The following is a 19,748-nucleotide window of genomic DNA, read 5'->3' as shown; positions in this document are numbered from 1 at the left end:
TTATAGCACGTATTATGAATTTAGGTAGCTGGTGGATGTTTGAGGTGTGTGCATTTTGCATATTGCACATGGCTGGTTCAGGGAGCTGCTGTTCTCTGTACTTCTAGTGGTTTTAGGGAATAAAATCACACACAAACAAATGCAAAGTTTATGCTACACTCAGATTTTTCTCTAATATATCAATCAAGTTGGAATGGGTTAGCATTTTCAAAACAAGCATAGCAGAACTGACAGTACTTGCTATACATTGGAGAAGCTTATAGCTTTTCTGAACCTGTATGTAGAACCCCAGTTCTATAAAATGGGGATAATAAAACTTAACATCTGAGGTGGACATTGAAGGTGTAAGGATTAATGAAATCATATATGTAAAGAATTTTGTACAATATAGAAACTCAAGATTGCTGCTGCTGCTGTTAGTGCCACTTGATCTAGTTAGCACCTTTGTTCTTGCTACAGTAACTGCTTAGAATTATGCAACAACTCTGCAAAGTAACTGGTTATTTTGTATTGAATGAATTTAATAATAAGGTGAATCCATGTTAGACCTTACTCAAAAGAAGTTTAAATAAATTCAAAAAACTTCCAAATCAGGTAATTAAGAACTTTTTTTTCTTCATTCATTAGAGCTCAGATCCTTAAGCCTGGCTTATGAATGATCTGGCCCCTGCCTACCACTATATATACAGCCTATTCTGACACCCTTCCCCATGTCTATCTGGGAATTTGCCCACAGAACAAAATCATCCACATTGGACTACTGTTACATAGTATTGTATTAACCTGCTGAAATTTGGGTATTTGTATGTTGTGAGCCATAAGTTTATGTGGTCTTCAGTGGTGAGGGTGACAAGAGCTTGGCTCTCTTGATTTGGACGCGTTATCAGCAAAGACCAATCCCTAGAAAAGGACATCATGGCTGGTAGAGGGTCAGTGAAAACAAAAGAAAACCCTCAATGAGATGGACGCAATAGCCAGAATAATGGACTCATACATACTAACCATGATGAAGATGATACAGGACCCAGCAACACTGCATTGTGTTATATACATAAGGTTGCTGCCACAAGTCAGAGCCAACTCAGCGATAGCTAACAACATGTTGTGAACAACTAGCATTTATCCATTTGTAACCTTTTTGCCTCTTTTCCGTTTTCCAGAATCTCTCAAATTATGTCATGTTATCAATCTATCTGAAAATTTATTAAAGATAATAGTATGGCTACTTTCCCACAGAAACTTCAACTACAATTAACATGCCGGCAAGTTGTAGTGCAGTGGTTAAGCATTTGGCTGCTAACCAAAAGGTCGGCAGTTCAAATCCACCAGCCGTTCCTTCGAAACCATATGGGGCAGTTCTGCTCTGTCCTGCAGGGTCACTATGAGTTGTAATCGCCTCGACGGCAACAGGGTTTATTTCCCTATGCTTTTCCACCTTTACCGTTCCTGTCTACATCCTAACCATAGTACAAATTCAAATGTGACTCCACAAAGCCTTCTTTGCTCAGAGTTCCCTCTTTTACCTCTCAAAGTTCTGTATCTCTCCCATGACAAGTAACAGTTGTATGTTCTGTGAGACAAATGCTTTGTTCATTCTGTCTTTCTGTGGACAGCTATCTTTGCATATCTAGCATTTGTTTCCCTCTCTTCAGACAGTTTCGCAGTTTTCTTTTGGGGGTTCAGGTGCGATTGACAGTACCTTCATTTCCAGAAGTAGACTTATAACACTGGCTAGTGAGAATCCTTCAGCTCCCTGACTACAAAAAGTGGATGCTTGTTTTTGATCATTTAAATTTTGAGTGGAGTGAGAATCGGATGGAGAATGATGGGAGCAGATCTTTCCCGGAGGGTGTACTTGTATATACAGAGTTAACTTGCAGGTGCACTCAAGTATTTTACAGTTGTATATGTAAGGAATAACTGACTTTTGCTTTATTGGTATCCTAAAAAAGAACCCCTGTTTTTTTTTGTATTTTAGAATCATTAAAGTAGAGGTCAGCGAAAAAGAGGAAGACCCTCAATAATTTACACAGTGGCTGCAACAATGGGCTCAAACATAGCAGTGGTTGTGAGGATGGTGCAGGACAGGGTGGCATTTTGCTTTGTTTAGATAGTGTTGCTATAAGTCAGAATGGACTCAGTGGTACCTAACAACAACAAGAATCACTTCAAGATGTAGTGACAGGTTGAAGTAGACAGAGTAGGCATCATTGAGGCAGCTTTCAATTTTGTAAGACTTATTTTTGTGATAATGAAATTGGTAGCATTATCAAGTAGTTACAGTCAGACAACACTTGGTTGAGATGAACTAAAAGATCCACAATTGACACTGTTACTTAGACACTGCAGTTTTGTATTTCAGAGAGTATTCTGAATTGGGAAAGCTAATTACTGTAGACATGATATGTTGGGCTATATATGGATAGTTACTGATTGTAACAGTTCTCTGGGTGGCACAAATGATTAAGTGCTTGACCACTACCTGAAAGGTTGCTGGTTTGAACCCCCCTGAAAGTGAGTTAGGAGACAGGCCTGGCAGTCTGCTTCCAAAAGGTCACAGCCTTGAAAACCATATGGAACAATTCTGCTCTACACAGATGGCGCTCCTTTGAGTTGGGATCAACTCAGTGGCAACAGGTTTGAGTTTTTTTGTTTTGTTTACTAACTGTACCAATTTTTCCAGCATCACTTTTTTTAAAGAATACTGTTTTAATTTATTTAAAAATTTACTGCATATAATTTAATCATTGCCTCACAGAATGTACAATTAGATCTTACATTGCTTCATAGTAATCACTGTGAGCACACATTATCTTTGAACTTATAAAATGTGAAAGGTCTTGGTTAGTGGAGATTGGTTGACAGAGGACAAGTGTTGTACTTACTGTGGTGTGCTTCTACAGTTTACTCTGCAAGTCCCAATAGATCTTAATGTATAGACCAATTTGATGTGGTGTTTAATTCCTTTTTAAAGTGTTTGTCACATGCACTGTTCTTCGCATTCTATAATATGCACTGGTTTCCTTGATACTTAATCTGGTTGCCATTTAAATCCTTGCCCTGCTCTTTTATGTAATTCTTTTCCTCCATTTTAGTAATTCACTTCCTAAAAACAGTCTACAGTATTTTCTGTTATACTCAGCCCTAAGCCCAGTTCTATACGGTATTCAATCCTGGATTGCTTCTGAACAGAACATGTGTGCCATCAAATTGATTCCAATTTATAGCAGCCCTATAGGACAGAGTAGAACTGCCCCATAGGATTTCCAGGGCTGAAATCTTTTTTAAAAAATCTCGCTCTGTTTTATGGGCCTGTCTAATCTTTGACTGAAGGGTGAACCTCAGGAGTGACTTCGTTACTGAGCTATACAGGTGTCTGCGGGATACACTCTCAGGGTTTCTCCATTCTTTGTCAGACCAGTACCAAGGCTGAAGTCTTTATAGGAGCAGATGACCAGGTCTTTTCCCTTGCAGAGTGGGAGTTTGAACCTCTGACCTTTCGGTCGGTAACTGAGCGCTTAACCATTGCACCAGCAGGGCTCCTTCTTCTAAACATAGTACCAAAAAAAAAAAAAAAATCCTAACCCAGTTGCCTTCAAGTCAGTTTTTACTCATGGCAACTCTACGTGTTTCAGAATAGAACTGCACTTCATAGAGTTTCCAACGTCTGTGACTTTTTGGAAGTATATCAATCAGGGCTTTCTTCCGTTAAACATAGTAGGAACACAAAAATACAATGAAATGTTGCCAACTATGGATTATTCTGTTTTTTTTTAGAGCACTGTCATTTAATAAATCTTGAGGCAGGCTATTATGGCTTGTTCTTATTACGGCATTGTTTTTGAGTTGCTTGTATGTGAATATGGCCTTCTGGTGTGGTCTCATTTGTCAAGTCCTTCACTGTGTTATTTAATCTTCATGGCAGCTCTGAATGAGAGGTAGTTTAACTACGTATATAAGGGAATTGAGGCTCAGAGAGCTATAAATCACTTGTTCAAAAACCAAACCCATTGCTATCGAGTCGAATTCCCTGTAGACCCTACAGCAACTCTATGGACCCTGTGGTGACCCCCCTACAGGGTACAGTAGAACTGCACCATAGGGTTTCCAAGGCTGTAAATCTTGGGGGAAGCAGCCTGCACCATCTTTCTCACATGGAGTGGCTGGTGGGTTTGAACTGCTGACCTTTTGTTATAAGCTGAGTGCTTAACCACTGTGCCACCATGGCTCCTTGCTTGTTCAAAAATACACTTAAATAAGTGAAGCAGTATTAATTTAAACTCTTTATGCCTAGACTGAAATCATACTGTACTTCATTGCCTGTTCCAAAGAATGGTATAAAATTAGAAGGTGTTTCACAGTTACCTATGTGTGAATAGTAGCAGGAAGAATTTTGTTTCATACCCAGTTTTTGCCTTGTTAGGAGAAAAAAATGACATCATCTTCTGTGGGTAAGACTTTTAGATCCAAGCATCTGAGACTTGTTCTATTTGGTTTGGATTTTATTCTTTTTTCTGCCCATAACTTATTCTGTGGGTTTGTTTGAGAAATAACAACATTTAGTCAAATAATTATTACACATCTGTTCATTGTGTCAAAATCTATTAGAATGTGAGAGCATATAGAAGACTATTCCCAAATGTTCTTCACACCTAACCCCTAAACACCTAAGAGTTTTTATTCTATAATCTTATAATTGATCAGGTCACATAGTATGTTTAATTTCTAAACTCTTTAGAAAGACTCTGATTTTGAGAATGAACTGAAGATGAGAAAATGAATGCCACCTCCCTCTCTCTGCTGATATGTACTGAGTGATTTTGAAGCTATTTTGGGATATGATCTTGAAGGCTCTGCTGGTAGCTTTTTATAGCTTTAAGTAGGACTGCTACTATTTTGTGTAACCAGGGAGTGGTGTTCTGGGGCTTTTGGATCCTGGCTTCCCCTTTTTCCCAGTCTTCCTCTTTATGATTTTCAAAAAATATGAAGGTTGGGATAAACAAAAAGTGGATGAAAGTTAGGAGAGATCAGAATTCAAGGACTTTTACATCCATTTCTTCTTGCCTCTACTCCTACCATTAATTCTTAATATCTTTATTGGTGGACTTCCCGAGGTAGGAAGTCTTATGAGATTATTTGCCTTATGAGATTATTAAGTCTGTAGAAATGTTTTATTTTGAAACTAAAGGCCATTTTGCTTAAAGGAATTCCGAGCATTTCAGTTTCTCATTTCCCCTCGTGTTGCCATGATTAAAACAAACAAAAAAGCTAGCCCTGAGTTAATACCAAAGATATTACTTTGAAAGGCTGTAAGTGTAATAAGTTTTGGGGGAAGGATTTCATTTTATAGCTTCATCTCATAACTATTTCAGTATTTGACTCTGCGGAGAGTAATATGTACATATTCTATTTTATGTATACTTTTTTTAGTATGTGTACATATGTACATATTCTATTTTATTTAGTATACTTTTTTTTTAGAATGAAACAGTGTAATGAGCATAATTTTTCTTAAGTGAAGGCATTGTATGTACAATATTCTCATTTATTGTTTTTCCTACCCAAGAGCTTAGATACAGTGGTGGTCTACTTTTTTGTCTATACAAACCTATTCCAAATGTTGAACATGTATTAATAATATATAAATTACATATACTGTTATTAGTTTGTATATTAAATATTTTTTTTTTCTGAGTAAAAAGAAATATAAAAAGAAGTTACATGATTTATTCCTACACTTGAATGGATCCTTTGTTCTCCTGTGATGTGCACATTCCGCTTTGAATAACCCTGCTTTATAAGGATGTTAAAGATGAAATTCCAATAGTGTATTCATTTTTAACATCAAGTAGATTCATCACTCAAGTATTTATCGAACACTATGATGCCAGGTATCGTTCCAGATGCTGAAGGTAGAACTTCAATTCCTCCTCTTATGGAGTTACCTATTCTGAACAAAAAAAGTGAGCTGTGTGCTGTGTTTGTCCTGTAGGGATAAAATATGGGAGCAGGGATAGGGTATATGTGGAGTACTCTGAGATGGCACTTGCATTTCAATTCTGGAGGCTTCACAACATTTGAATGGAGAGTTTAGGAGCTGTGGGAGCGAATGATATAGAAGTTTGGGGGAAGAAGAGCAAGTGCAAACTCCTGAGGGGCAGGAGTGTGCCAGGCAAGTTGAAAGAACTATAAGGAAGGTAGTGTGGCTGGAACAATGGGGGTGGGGAAAGCATAGCCGAAGATAAGTCAGAGGTAAGCAGAGTGAGGGGGTTATTTAAAGCCCCTTTTTTGGTCAGTATAAGGACCTTGACTTTTAAAAGGTCTATGGAAAATAGGAGTGAGGAAGGGGAGAGCTAGGTCAGAAGCAGGGAGAACAAGTTAGGAGGTTGTTGTATTCCTGGTGAGAGTTGATGGGAGCTTGGATCCGAGGTGTAGCAGTGGAGTGGTAAGAAGCAGTCCAGTTGTAGGTAGATTTTGAAGTTCAAGCCAGCAGAGTTTGCTGATTGGATTGGCTGTGCTGTATGAAGGTGGATCACCTTTAAGGATGGATTTGCAGTTAATTGACAATGGGAAAGACTTTGGAGAAGTAACAGTTCAGGAGTGGAGAGAAGGTAAGAGATTCCATTTTGGTCAGGTTAAGTTTGGGATGCTGTGGCATAGTGGTTAAGATCTCAGCTGCTAATTGAGTAGTCAGCAGTTTGAACCCACCAGCTGCTTTGTGATCTGCTCCCATGAAGATGACAGCCTAGGAAATCCCAGAATCCTGCTCTGTCCTATAGGGTCAGTATGAGTCGGAATAGAATTCGGTGGCTCCGAACAACAACATTAGACATTCAAGAGACGTTGAGCAAACAGTTGTATAGAAGAAGCACAATCAGGGGAGAGGTCTGAGCTGAATATGAATTAGAGAAGACCTCAGCATATATATTGGTGTTAGGTGCCATTGAGTTGGTTCCGACTCATAGTGACCCTACGTACAACGGAACAAAACATTGCCCTATCCTGGGTCATGCTCCCAATCGTTGCTATGTTTGAGCCGATTGTTGCAGCCAGTGTGTCAGTCCATCTTCTAGATGGTCTTCCTCTTTTTTGCTGACCCTGTACCTTACCAAGCATGATGTCCCTTTCCAGGAACTATTCTCACCATCCTGGCTTCCAAGGAGCATTCTGACTGTGCTTCTTCCAAGACAGATTTTTTGGTTCTTTTGGCAGTCCGTGGTATGTGCAGAATTCTCCACCAGCACCATAATTCAAAGGCTTCAAATCTTCTGTCTTCCTTATTCATTGTCTAGCTTTCACATGCATAGGAGGTGATTGAAAACACCATGGCGTGGGTCACCTGCTTGACCCTGCGCCTTAGTCCTCAAAGTGATATCTTTGCTTTTAATACTTGAAAGAGGTCTTTTGCTGCAGGTTTGCCCGATGCAATACATAATTTGAGTTCCTAACAGCTTTTCATGGGCTTTGATTGAAGATCTGAGTAAAATATAATCTGTGACAACTTCAGTCTTTTCTCCGTTTATTATGATGTTGCTTATTGGTCCAGTTGTGATGATGTTTGTTTTCTTTAAGTTGAGGTGCAATCCACACTGAAGGCGGTAGTCTTTCATCTTCATTACAAGTAAGTGCTTGAAGTCCTCTTTGCTTTCCACAAGCAAAGTTGTGTCATCTACATATCGCAGGTTGTTAATAAGTCTTGCTCCAGTCTTGATGTCACCTTTTTGTTTATATAGCCTGGCCTCTTGGATTATTTGCTCCACATATAGATTGATTAAGTATGGTGAAAGGGTACAACTCTGCTGAATACCTTTTCTGATTTTAAACCACTTAGTATCCCCTTGTTCTGTTCGAATGACCGCCTCTTAGTCTATGTACAGGTTTCTCATGAGCACAATTAAAAGTGTTCTGGAATTCTCATTCTTCGCAGTGTTATTTATAATTTGTTATGATACACACCTTTGCATAGTCAATAAAACACAGGTAAACATCTTTCCGGTATTCTCTGCTTTCAGTCAGGATCCATCTGATATCAGCAATGATGTCCCTGATTCCATGTCCTCTTCTGAATCCAGCTTGAATTTCTGGCAGCTCCTTGTCGATGTACTGCTGAAACCATTTTTGAATTATCTTCAGCAAGATTTTACTTGTGTGTGGTATTAATGATATTGTTCGATAATTTCCATCTATCAGTTCTTTTTGGTACAGTGACTCTGGGTATTCCTTTCATCTTCTTTTGATGTTTTCTGTGTCATTCAATATTTTGCCCATGGAATCCTTAAAAATTGTACCTCAAAGCTTAAGTTTCTTCTTCAGTTCTTTCAGCTTGAGAAATGCCAAGCGTATTCTTCACTTGTGGTTTTCTAACTTGGTCTTCACACCTATCGTTATAATACTTTGTCTTCTTGAGACACCCTTCAAAATCGTCAGTTCTTTAACTTCTTCATTTCTTCCTTTTGTTTTAGCTACTCTGTGTTCAAGAGCACCTTTCAGAGTCTCTTCTGACATCCACTTTATTCTTTTCTTTCTTTCCTGTGTTTTTAATGACCTTTTGCTTGCTTTCATGTATGATGTCCTTGATATCCCACAGCTTGTCTGATGTTCGATCATTAGTGTTTAATGCGTGAAATCTATTCTTGAGATGGTCTCTAAACTCAGGGGATATACTTAAGGTCATAGTTTGGCTCTTGTGGACTTGTTTTAATTTTCTTCAGCTTCATCTTGAACTTGTATCTGAGCAGCTAACGGTCTGTTACACAGTCAGCCCCTGGCCTTATTCTGACTGATGATATTGAGCTTCTCCTCTTGTTCCACAGATGTAGTCGATTTGATTCCTGTGTATTTCTTCTGGTGAGGTCCACGTGTATGGTCACCGTTCATGTTGTTGAAAAAAGGTATTTACCCTGAGTCCTTGGTCTTGCAAAATTGTATCACGCCATCTGACTTGTAAAATTGTATCATGCTATCTCCGGGGTCAAGTCTACCCCCAAGACTCTGTTTTCCAGTTACTGATCTTTTCTTTGTTTCCAACTTCTGAATTCCACTCACCAGTAATTATCAGTGCATGTTTGATCAATTTCAGACTGTAGAAGTTGGTAAAAATCTTCAGTTTCTTCATCTTTGGCATTAGTGGTTGGTGTGTAAATTTGAATAATAGTCGTATTAACTGGTCTCCGTTTAACCCGTTGCCATTGAGTTGATTCCAACACGTATCAACCCTATAGGACAGAGTAGAACTGACCTATAGGGTTTCCAAGGAGTGGCTAATGGATTCGAACCGCCGACAACTTGGTTAGCAGCTGTAGCTCTTAACCACTGCACCACCAGGGTTCTAGTCTCCCTTTAGGTGTATGGATATTATCCTGTCACTAACAGAGTTGTACTTCAGGATAAATCTTGAAATGTCCTTTTTGATGATGAATGTAGTGCCACTCCTCATCAATGTATCATTCCCAGCATAGTAGACCCTATGATTTTCCAATTCAAAACGACCAATACCAGTCCATTTCAGCTCACTGATGCCTAGGATATTGATCTTCAGTGTTCTGTTTCATTTTTGACAGCTTCCGATTTTCTTAGATTCATACTTCGTACATTCCATGTTTTGATTTTTAATGGATGTTTGCAGCTGTCTCTTCTCATTTTGAGTTACGCTACATCAACAAATGCAAGTCTCGAAAGCGTTACTCCATCCACGTCATTTAGATCAACTCTACTTCAAGGAGGCAGCTCTTCTCCAGTCATCTTTCGAATGCCTTCCAACCTGCGGGACTTATCTTCAGGCACTGCATCAGTGTTCCAGTGCTATTCATAAGGTTTTCACTGGCCAGTTTTTTTAGAAGTAGATTGTCAGGTCCTTCTTCTTAGTCTCTCTTAGTTTGGAAGCCCCACTGAAACCTGTACACTATGAGTGACCCTGCCAGTATTCGAAATACCTGTGGCATAGCTTCCAGCATCCCAGCAACACGCAAGCCACCACAGTACTACAAACTGACAGATGACAGGTGGTCAGCATATATAGAGTGTATTTAGTTCAGTTCATTGATGAGACAAAATTACCATGGAAGTGTGTATATAAGAAGCCATAGCACAGAGCCCTGGCACACTTCGGTGTTCAGAAGTTGGGGAGATAGTGGAAACTAGCAAGGAGACTAATGTTGCTGCCAGTCTAGTAGGAATAGAGTCAAGAGAGTGTGGTGAGTGGAAGCCAGATGAAGCCTTGCAAGAAGAGCACACTATAGCTGGGTGAGATTTTGCATTTAGATCAAGTAAACTCAAAAAACCAAACCAAACCTGTTGCTGTCAAATCAGTTGCAGCTCTTAGCAACCCTGTAGGGCAGTGTACAACTGCTCCATAGGGTTTCCAAGGAGCGGCTTGTGGATTTGAACTGCCCCCCTTTTGGTTAGCAGTCATAGCTCTTAACCACTGCACCACCAGGGCTCCTAGGTCAAATAAGGTGAAGATTAACCATTGGCTGTTTAACTGTGTGGGAATCATTAGTGACCTCAAAAAGCAGGTTACTGGCTACAGTCTGATAGCAGAGTGGATTCAAAATGGAAGGAAAGGAGAGAAGCTCCACATCTTTGAGTAGGTGAGGAGATTAAATGTAGTGCGCAAGAGAAGAGGTTGCTCTTAATCAAGAGCATTGGATTTCCCCATTGACCAGGAGAGAGTAATCCCTGGGTTGGTGCAAATGGTTAACTGTGTTCTGTCGCTCACCAAAAGATTGGAGGTTTGACTGCATCCTGAGATGACTTGGAAAAAAGGCCTGGCAGTCTGCTTCCGAAAAATCAGCCATTGAAAACCCTATAGAACACAGTTGTATTCTGACACACGGGTCACCATGAGTTGGAATCAGTTCGACAACAACAGAAGAGAAAACAACAGTGTATGGGCACAGATGCAGATAGGTGTGCAAATGCTACAGTGGGAATTTACAGATTTCTTGTGTCTATTTTCCCATTAAATAGGAAGCAGGGTTGTTAGCTGAGGGTGAGGATGAGGATGGAGATGTTGGCTGTTTGAGGGGAGAAGAGGAGTGATATACTTAGGAGGGAGGGAGAATGATGAATGAGAAATAATGGTATGATTTGGGGGAGCATTAAGAGCCCATTTGAGGTTAATTGTCAAGTTTAGAGATAAATCAACATGGTTCTGTACATCTCTCTAGCCCTGTTCAGGTTTTTAGGCACTTCTTCATTCCATTGTATTTTTCGAAGGGGGGTTTTCAGTGGCTTTAAACCCTTAATTATTTTACTTCTGAGATAGTTTGGTTTTGGTAGAGTTTAAAAAGAGCAAGTTGCATTTACCTTTGTGGTAATGCTAGTGTTTTTTTTTTTTTTTGCTTGATTATAAAATCAGTTTTTGTTAGCATGATTTTATTATCGATATATTTGTAGACATTTGTAGCTAAAATGTATTTGATAGGTCATCAGTTTTCTTCTGCAGTTGCAATTAGCCAGTTCTGATTATTTAAATAACATTTCTTTGAATTTTGCATTTTATAGGCTAAATAAAAATACATCGGGAGACCAGGGAGGTTCTGTTACGTCCAATTCCAGGAGATGAACTTTCTAATTTTAATTTGGTGTCTGGTGAAATGCCACTTGTTTCATAGATGTGTTTATGTTTCTCTGTTGTAGGAAACCCAGCGTTTGCTGGCAGAACCAGTTCCCGGCATTAAAGCAGAACCAGATGAGAGCAACGCCCGTTATTTTCATGTGGTCATTGCTGGCCCCCAGGATTCCCCCTTTGAGGGAGGGACTTTTAAACTTGAACTATTCCTTCCAGAAGAGTACCCAATGGCAGCCCCTAAAGTACGTTTCATGACCAAAATTTATCACCCTAATGTAGACAAGTTGGGAAGAATATGTTTAGATATTTTGAAAGGTAAGTGTTATCTTTATCATTTTGTTGTTAAGACTTCTTTTCTCTTAATCATTCCATATTTAGAACGTAAATATTGTAATCTTATATAAAGACCACAGAGGTCTGTGGGAGGGAAGTGCGGTAGTTTGGGGGCTGTTTTTCTTCTTTATCCCACTGAGCCTGTTGCCTTTATAGATAAGTGGTCCCCAGCGCTGCAGATCCGCACAGTTCTGCTGTCGATCCAGGCTTTGTTAAGTGCTCCCAATCCAGATGACCCGTTAGCAAATGATGTAGCGGAGCAGTGGAAGACCAATGAAGCCCAAGCCATAGAAACAGGTACTTAAGATTCTTCTCCTTCGTAGCAATTCCACTTTTTAAAACAAATTTGTATTGCCTGTAAAAAAAATTTTTTTTAAGGTCTTGGCAAAAAACAAACAATTCCACTTTTTAAAACAAATTTGTATTACCTTTAAAAAAATTTTTTTTTAAGGTCTTGGCAAAAAACAGAAACAAAAGTATTAAAAAAAAACAGGATGTTGTTTATAGTTTAGAAATATCTCAACAAAAGATGTTCAAGCTCCATCTGATGGCATCCTACGTGACCCCCAAATTTAGACAATTTCTAGTTCTTTTCAGACTTCTTTATAGCTACACTTGATTTAATAGGTTTTTTACTGAGTGTCCACCATTTGTCTAGCAATATGTAAAGATATTTGAAAATTTTGGAACTCTTTTGTGCTGTTTTTGTAATTCTTAATATCCATTTGGTTGAAGTATGCTTCAGTTTATAACTGGAGAGTTTGGAGCCAACAAGCTTCCTGGTGCAGATTTTAACGAAGTTATTGGGGAGTGTTATATATGCAGAAATGAAGAGGACAGCTCTTCATCATGTTGAATTTTGTAGAATGTCTGAATTTTGTTGTTGTTTTTTTGGTTGTTAGACATATGGAATATCTCTGAGCCCTGATCCAGTTTGTAGAAAATGACATGAATTTAAGAAATTACAGCATGGCATTTCCATAATTAACTTAATAGTGTTTGTTTGCTGTTTATAGAGTTTGGGAAGTAACATTGAACTAAATAAAATAATAATTGCATGTTTGTTTTTGTCTACAGCTAGAGCATGGACTAGGCTATATGCCATGAATAATATTTAAATCAGTCTGATCATCAAGTGTGCATCACTTCTCCTGTTCTGCCAAGACCTCCTTCCTTTTTTGTTTGCATTTAATGGACACAGTCTTAGAAACATTACAGAATAAAAGCCCAGACATCTCCAGTCCTTTGGTGATTAAATGCACATTAGCAAAATCTGTCTTGTCCTGATTCACTGTTGTAAAGCATGAGCAGAGGCTAGAAGTATCATCTGGATTGTTGCGAAACGTTTAAAAGCAGTGGTCCCTCTCTGCTTTTAATCATTTCTTCCCCATCATGGTTTAAGTATAAAGCACTGTGAATGAAGGTAGTTGTCAGGGTTAGCTGCAGGGGTATGGGTGTTCTTCTTTATTTTATTTTATTTGCTTTTTTTGAGGGGGGAGGTAGTTTTATTTTAAATTTATAGGCTCCTTTCCCCCTTTTTATGGTGATCTAATTGCATTGGTTAAAAGCAGCTAACCAGTTGTTCTTTAGAATATACCCTCTTTATTTAGACTCAGTAGATGGACAAGCTTGATTGTTTGAACCAAAATGGGAACATTAAACAAACATCACAGCCCTCACTAATAACATTGTGACTTTGCTATCAAGTGTAGAATCTTCCCTTTAAGAAAAAGCTTGTGACCATTTTGGCTTGTCTGGAAACTTCTGTAAATCTTATGTTTTAGTAAAATATTTTTTGTTATTCTACTTTGCCTTTGTACAGTTTATTTTACTGTGTTTATTTCACTTTCCTAATGTGACAATCGTATTTAAAAATTAAAACTCTGATAGAACATTCTGTTTTGGTCTTCACCATCTGGCAAATTGAATGGCAAGAGGTGGGTTTTGCCAGTATCTTTTCACTGATACAGATATGTTTTACGGTATTACTGAATGGAGTTATTTATAAACTGGCTCTGAGCATGCATAAAGCATCAGTATCTGACATTTTTTTCCTCTTAGAAATTTAACGTAAACATGCTTATGTTGTCTTACTAGTTAGACGATCATTGGTGTCTTGCCCTACCATGTTTGAAAATTACTGTACCAGGAGAGTCACAGCAAAGCAGTTGTGACCGATATGTAGGACTTTAACACGTGCCACGTTTGGGTCATGACATTTTTTTAGTTCTTGTCTGAAAGCTTTATGTAAGACCACTGGTGTGTGTTACTAGGAAACAGTGATCTGATAATCATTTGGGGTTTGCTGAGGCATAATTAGTCTTCCTTATAGACCTGATGAGCAAATCTCAAGCAGCCAGCTTGCATAAGTGTCATCAGAAAGTTTCTTCCTTGGAGTGCATCAAATCCTCCGTTAATGATTCTTGCTTTCATTCCTGCAGTATTTGCTATGGGAGCACCTTTTATCCTCTGTTACTCAGAATTTTTTTTTCCACTGACAGTTTCTCCCTCTGCCGTACAAAACTGTTCTTCCCCACCCCCTCCATATTTGATTCCGGATTCTTGTTATTTTTAAGTCAAAAATGTATCCCATCATGAGTATGTAAATGTTAACCTGCAGGTTGGAACCTTTGTTTCTTGCAGTTTAAGGTAATGGATATTGTAGCCCATCTGAATTTTCCCTACTCTTATTCTCGTAACTTCTGGAGTTTCTTCAGAATGTGGTGTATTTTATTGTGCTCCTATGTAAGATGAAGAATTATCTATTAAAATTACATTTTCAACATACAAAAGCTTTTGATGACTGGTAACTGATATCCTTTCAAATAAATGCATTGCTTGGTAACAAACATGTTAGTTTAATTTGGATAAAAAAATTTTGTAACCCTAATCTTGTAAATTTAAAAACTATTTACCGCAGTTGTCATTTATAAGTTTTTGAATAGTTCAGAGGGCGTCTTAGGCTGCACCTAAAGAAACGGAATCTCGTCCTACAGTATAAAAAGGAGTGAACATTCCACGGGAGGGACTGCCAACAGGTAGAGGTCAGCTTTACTTACCGCAGGTGGCAGTGTTCATGATGGTAATAGTGTCACCTAGTGATTTACAGGTTATAAAGTTCCACATTAATTCTGTTGCACTACAAAAATCTGTCTTTCTAAAACAGAACTCTGATATCTCCTGAGTTCATGACGTTATAAAAGTACCGAAATGATTCATTGTTTTCATTCCAAGTACATTAATTCCTAATATATTGGCATCACATTTTTTCCCTTGTAATTTTGATAAGAGTCATGACTTTCTTGTGGAACTTGGGATAAAACAAGAGCCAGTGCGTTGAGTGGTCTTCCTTAGGATTGAAGGGGGGGTCTTGAGAGGCCAAGGCAGAGGTTGAAAACTGGCAGCTATATCTGACCTGTGGGCCCATGTGGTATGGTTTAAAATTTTGAATTAGATGCCAACATTTTTAAAAACAGGAGATTCACATGAAAATCCAGAATTTTGATCTCTTTGAATGATCCAAAGATGTAGCAGCAGTGGACCCAAATTTTGCACCAACCGGGAGGTGCTGAGTAGCAGTCACCCTAAGAAGAGCATGTCATTCTCTTGTCCAGTGTCTCCCCAGTTGAATAAAGTTGTCTTAGTCATCTAGTGCTGCTATAATAGAAATACCACAAGCGGATGGCATTAACAAACAAATTTCTTCTCTCAAACTTTAGGAGGCTAGTCCAAATTCGGGTGCTAGCTCTCGGGGAAGGCTTTCTCTCCCTGTCAGCTCTGGAGGAAGGTCTCTTCTGAGCTTCTGCTCCTGGGCCATCTTCATGTGGCTTGGCATCTCTCTTCCTCCGTTTCTGCCTCTCTTGCTTGTTTTATCTCTTATATCTCAAACAGATAGACTTAAGAGACTGCCTACACTAATCCTGTCTTATTAACATAACAAAATCAACCCATTCCCAAATGGGATTATAACCACAGGCATAGAGGTTACGATTTACAACACATATTTGGGGGCACACAATTCAATCCATGACAGAGTCCCCTCCCAGCCCACGTGTTCCTTTATGTTGTAATGTCCCTTTGTAAGTCTTGGGCTTTGTAACCCCTGAGTTAAAGGAAACTAATAAAAGTATGCCCAACACCATACTACTTACTGGGGATGGTTGGGTGAATGAGACTGACATGAGGCCTTCCCTCGTGGACCTTTTATCTGAGGGGGGAGGCATGGACAAACAGTAGTTGCAACTTTGCTGTGAGTAAGGGAAGTACTTCCTGAGAGGTCGCTGTTCTGGATTCAAGCCTGATGGACACCTCCAGGTAGAAGGAACTGCATGTGTAAAGGCCTTGGAAAGAAGAATTGGAATATATCAATAAGTGGTTTTTTGAAAATCACCTCTGCCCATTTGGGGGCTTTTTTGGAATTCTGAGATGTTTCTATGATGTTTTTATTTGATCTTTGTCATGGTGTACTTTGCTGTGATTTGTTTTCCACACTACTCTTGGTTCTCTGATCTAGAGCAAGGGTTCTTTATAGATTGGAAGTATAAAGAACCCTTGCTCTAGATCAACAATGCACTTGTAAAATAATTTCAGAAGGAGCCTTTTAAAATAAAATTACGTAGAAATTAATATCTAAAAGCCACACGTGTATGGCTAACACTGCTTAAGGAACGAAATCTGGTACCTAACGATCTTCTAAACACTTAAATGGAACTAAAATGGTGTCATGGGAGCAGTACGAATTGACTTTATTTTTCCATTTGATGGTTCAGGAATCTTTTTTGGCTACTCTAGCCATATGTCAATTTTTTGTTAATTGTAGCAAAAAGTTAAAAAATATTATTTAGAAAAGCTGGCAAAAAAACAAAATGCCATGATAACAAGGTACCTAATTTATTCATCTATTTAAGAAAAACTTAATATATCATTGGAGTAATATACTTTTGGGCCGGGGGCAACAGTTTCACGATCATTGACTCTAGCATGCTGCCTAGCTTAAGGAATTATATCAGGGGTTTATTTTTTAATGACGTCATGATCACAAAAGCAAAACATGCCAGATGTAATCATTTGAAAAAAATATAAAGAATAAAAATCTGTAATCCACCATCCAAGGGCTGGCGATAACTTTATATTTCCGTAACTATACCCCCCCCCACCCTGTATTAATTTCAATTTTCGTATTATTGAGGTTGGAAATTGGGAGGATTTGTTCCGAGAATTGGCTTAGCTATAGTTTTATGCTACAAATTGGGCCAAGTTCTCATTGGCTACAAAACTTGGAGCAGGACTAAAAATTTTTTCTGTTAAGTGTGAAAGTCAACATGAAGAATTTTTGTCCTCACTCCCACTCCCATCCTTGGCCCTCCCCCATTTCATCTTTGTCATCCTTCAGCTGATTCATTTCACGTGTGTCTGTTGGTAGAGCATTTTAAGTGCGTGAATGTAGAGGTGATTAAGGGCCTCTATTTAGTGATGTTAATTTTTTTAGTGGCTGTTGAATGATAGCAGAAGCACGTAGTAACTGCCTGAATTTTTTAGACATTGCTTCTTAATTTCTTGTTGCAGAGCAACACCTGAAATCCTGTTATACAGTAAGGAGCTTTAACATTCAGCTGTGACAACTATTTGTATCTATGGGACAGTAAAATGTTTTAGAAACTAGGAGAGATTAATAGCCTCATGTTCCTACCACTCAGAGTAAATAACTAGCATATTTCTTTATTCTTTTTAAAATACTGACCTATTCTTGCTTATCACATGACTCCTTTTGAAATAGTTCCATGATCTAGATTAGTAAATCCCAATAAGTTTTAAGCTTCATTTTACCCTTGTTGTTGGTAGGTGCTGTTGAGTTGGTTCCCACTCACAGCGATCCTATATACAGCAGAATGAAACACCGCTGGGTCCTGTACCATCCTCACAGTTGTTACGCTTGAGCCCATTGTTGTAGCCACTGTGTCAGTCCATCTCATTGAGGATCTTCCTCTTTTTCCCTCTACCAAGCATGATGTCCTCCAGGGACTGGTCGCTCCTGATGCCATGTCCAAAGTATGTGAGATGAAATCTCTCCATCCTTGCCTCTAAGGAGCATTCTGACTGAACTTCCAAGACAGATTTGTTTGTTCTTTTGTGAAAGGTCCTCAGTTCAAATCCACCGGGAGCTCCTTGGGAACTCTATGGGGCAGTAATACTTTGTTCTATAGCGTCGGTATGAGTTGGAATCGACTCGACGGCAATGGAATGGTTTGACCAAAAAAATAAAAACCCACTGCCATTGAGTCCATGGTATATTCAATCTTCTTCACCAACACTGTGGTTCAAAGGTGTCAATTCTTCAGTCATCCTTATCCATTGTCCAGCTTTCGCATCTGTATGAGGCAATTGAAAACACCATGGATTGGGTCAGGTGCACCCTAGTTCTTGAAAGTGACATCTTTGCTTTAAAAAAAAAAAAAAAAAAGCAAAGGTAGCCTAGCTAGTTTACAGTTTTTTTGGTTTAAATTCAAGAGTAGACTACTCAGACTTAGCAAAAGCAGCTTACACACTGTAGGCTGCATTAGATTTGAACTTAAGTTTTGGCTGGAAGTATTAGGACTATGAGTAATCCAAGGAGTAGTGGCAAATTCTTGCAATCCGTATTTTTTTTCTTCCAAGACAGTAAATATTTTAGGCTTTCTGACCCACGGGGTCTCTCAACTACTCAGCTGTGCATTTGTATTGTGAAAGCAGCCATAGGCAATTTGTAAACAAATGGGTATGCTGTGCTTCAATAAAACTTTAATTTTCACCTGTCATGATGTATTTTTTTCAACCACTTAAAATGTAAAAGATATCCTAAACTTGTGAGCTGTACAAAGGAAGGGGGTGGAACGAATTTGGCCTATAGGCCATAGTTTGCCCAACCAATGGATTCCAACTCATGGTGACTCCATGTGTTCCAGAGTAGAACTTTGCTGCATAGGGTTTTCAATGGCTGTGATCTTTTGGAAGTAGATTGCCAGGTCTTTCTTCTGAGGCACCTGTGGGTAGAGTCAAACAGCCAACCTTTCAGTTAGTAAGTTAGTGTTCAACTTCTTTTAATCAGCATTATTGACATGGGCTTCCACTAAGTACATGCCTTCAATAACCCCATAGTATATACTGAATAAAAAAAAACCAAACCCACTGCTGTCAAGTCGGCTCCGACTCAGCGACCCTATAGGACAGAGTAGAACTGCACCATAGAGTTTCCAAGGAGCGCCTGGCAGATTTGAACTGCCAACCTCTTGGTTAGGAGCCATAGCACTTAACCACTATGCCACCGGGGTTTCCATATACTGAATAGATGGGCATAATTTAATCCTATCTGTATACTTAAATTGATGGCAATTTCACAAATTCTGCAATACGTATCTCTGATCATATTTTTATGTGCAACTAATATAATTGTTTTTAAAATATTACACTGTGCTTTAGGTGAAAGTTTACAGAGCACATTACTTTCCCATTTGATAAGTTTGTACCTAAAGTATTCCATGACATTGGTTGCATTCCCCTCAGTGTGTCAGCACTCTACCCATTTCTGCCCTGGGTTCCTCGTTTCCTTTTGTCTGGATTTTCTACTCCTTCCTGGCTTCTCATCTTTGCTTTTGGGCAAGTGTCCTCTTGATCCTGTATAATTGGTTGTTCTAAGGACCACACCCCTCTCAGGTGTTATTTATTTTACGGGCTTGTCTATTAATAGTTTGGCTGAAAAATGTTCTGTGGGAATGACTTCAGTTCCACGTCAAAAGGGTGTCTTAGGGCCATAGTCTCAGGGGTTCCTCCAGTCTCTGTCAGACAGGTAAGTCTGATCTTTTTTGTG

The 19,748-nt window shown here is 38.9% G+C and overlaps 1 protein-coding gene across 1 annotated transcript in view; it reads left to right on the top strand.

The window, feature by feature from the left end:
* Positions 1-13,711, top strand: part of UBE2N (ubiquitin conjugating enzyme E2 N) — a 45,539-nt gene extending 31,828 nt beyond the window's left edge. The window contains exons 2-4 of the mRNA XM_049884071.1: positions 11,641-11,887; positions 12,062-12,202; positions 12,983-13,711. Coding sequence (XP_049740028.1) covers positions 11,641-11,887; positions 12,062-12,202; positions 12,983-13,023 — 429 coding nt within the window. The 3' untranslated portion in view covers positions 13,024-13,711. The remainder of the gene's footprint in view (positions 1-11,640; positions 11,888-12,061; positions 12,203-12,982) is intronic.
* Positions 13,712-19,748: the final 6,037 nt, after the last annotated feature.

This window comes from Elephas maximus, chromosome 4 (genome assembly GCF_024166365.1).
Source record: "Elephas maximus indicus isolate mEleMax1 chromosome 4, mEleMax1 primary haplotype, whole genome shotgun sequence".
NCBI classification, from domain to species: domain Eukaryota; kingdom Metazoa; phylum Chordata; class Mammalia; order Proboscidea; family Elephantidae; genus Elephas; species Elephas maximus.
The sequence above is the reverse complement of the archived record's forward strand: the minus strand, read 5'-3'. Positions and strand labels throughout refer to the sequence as shown.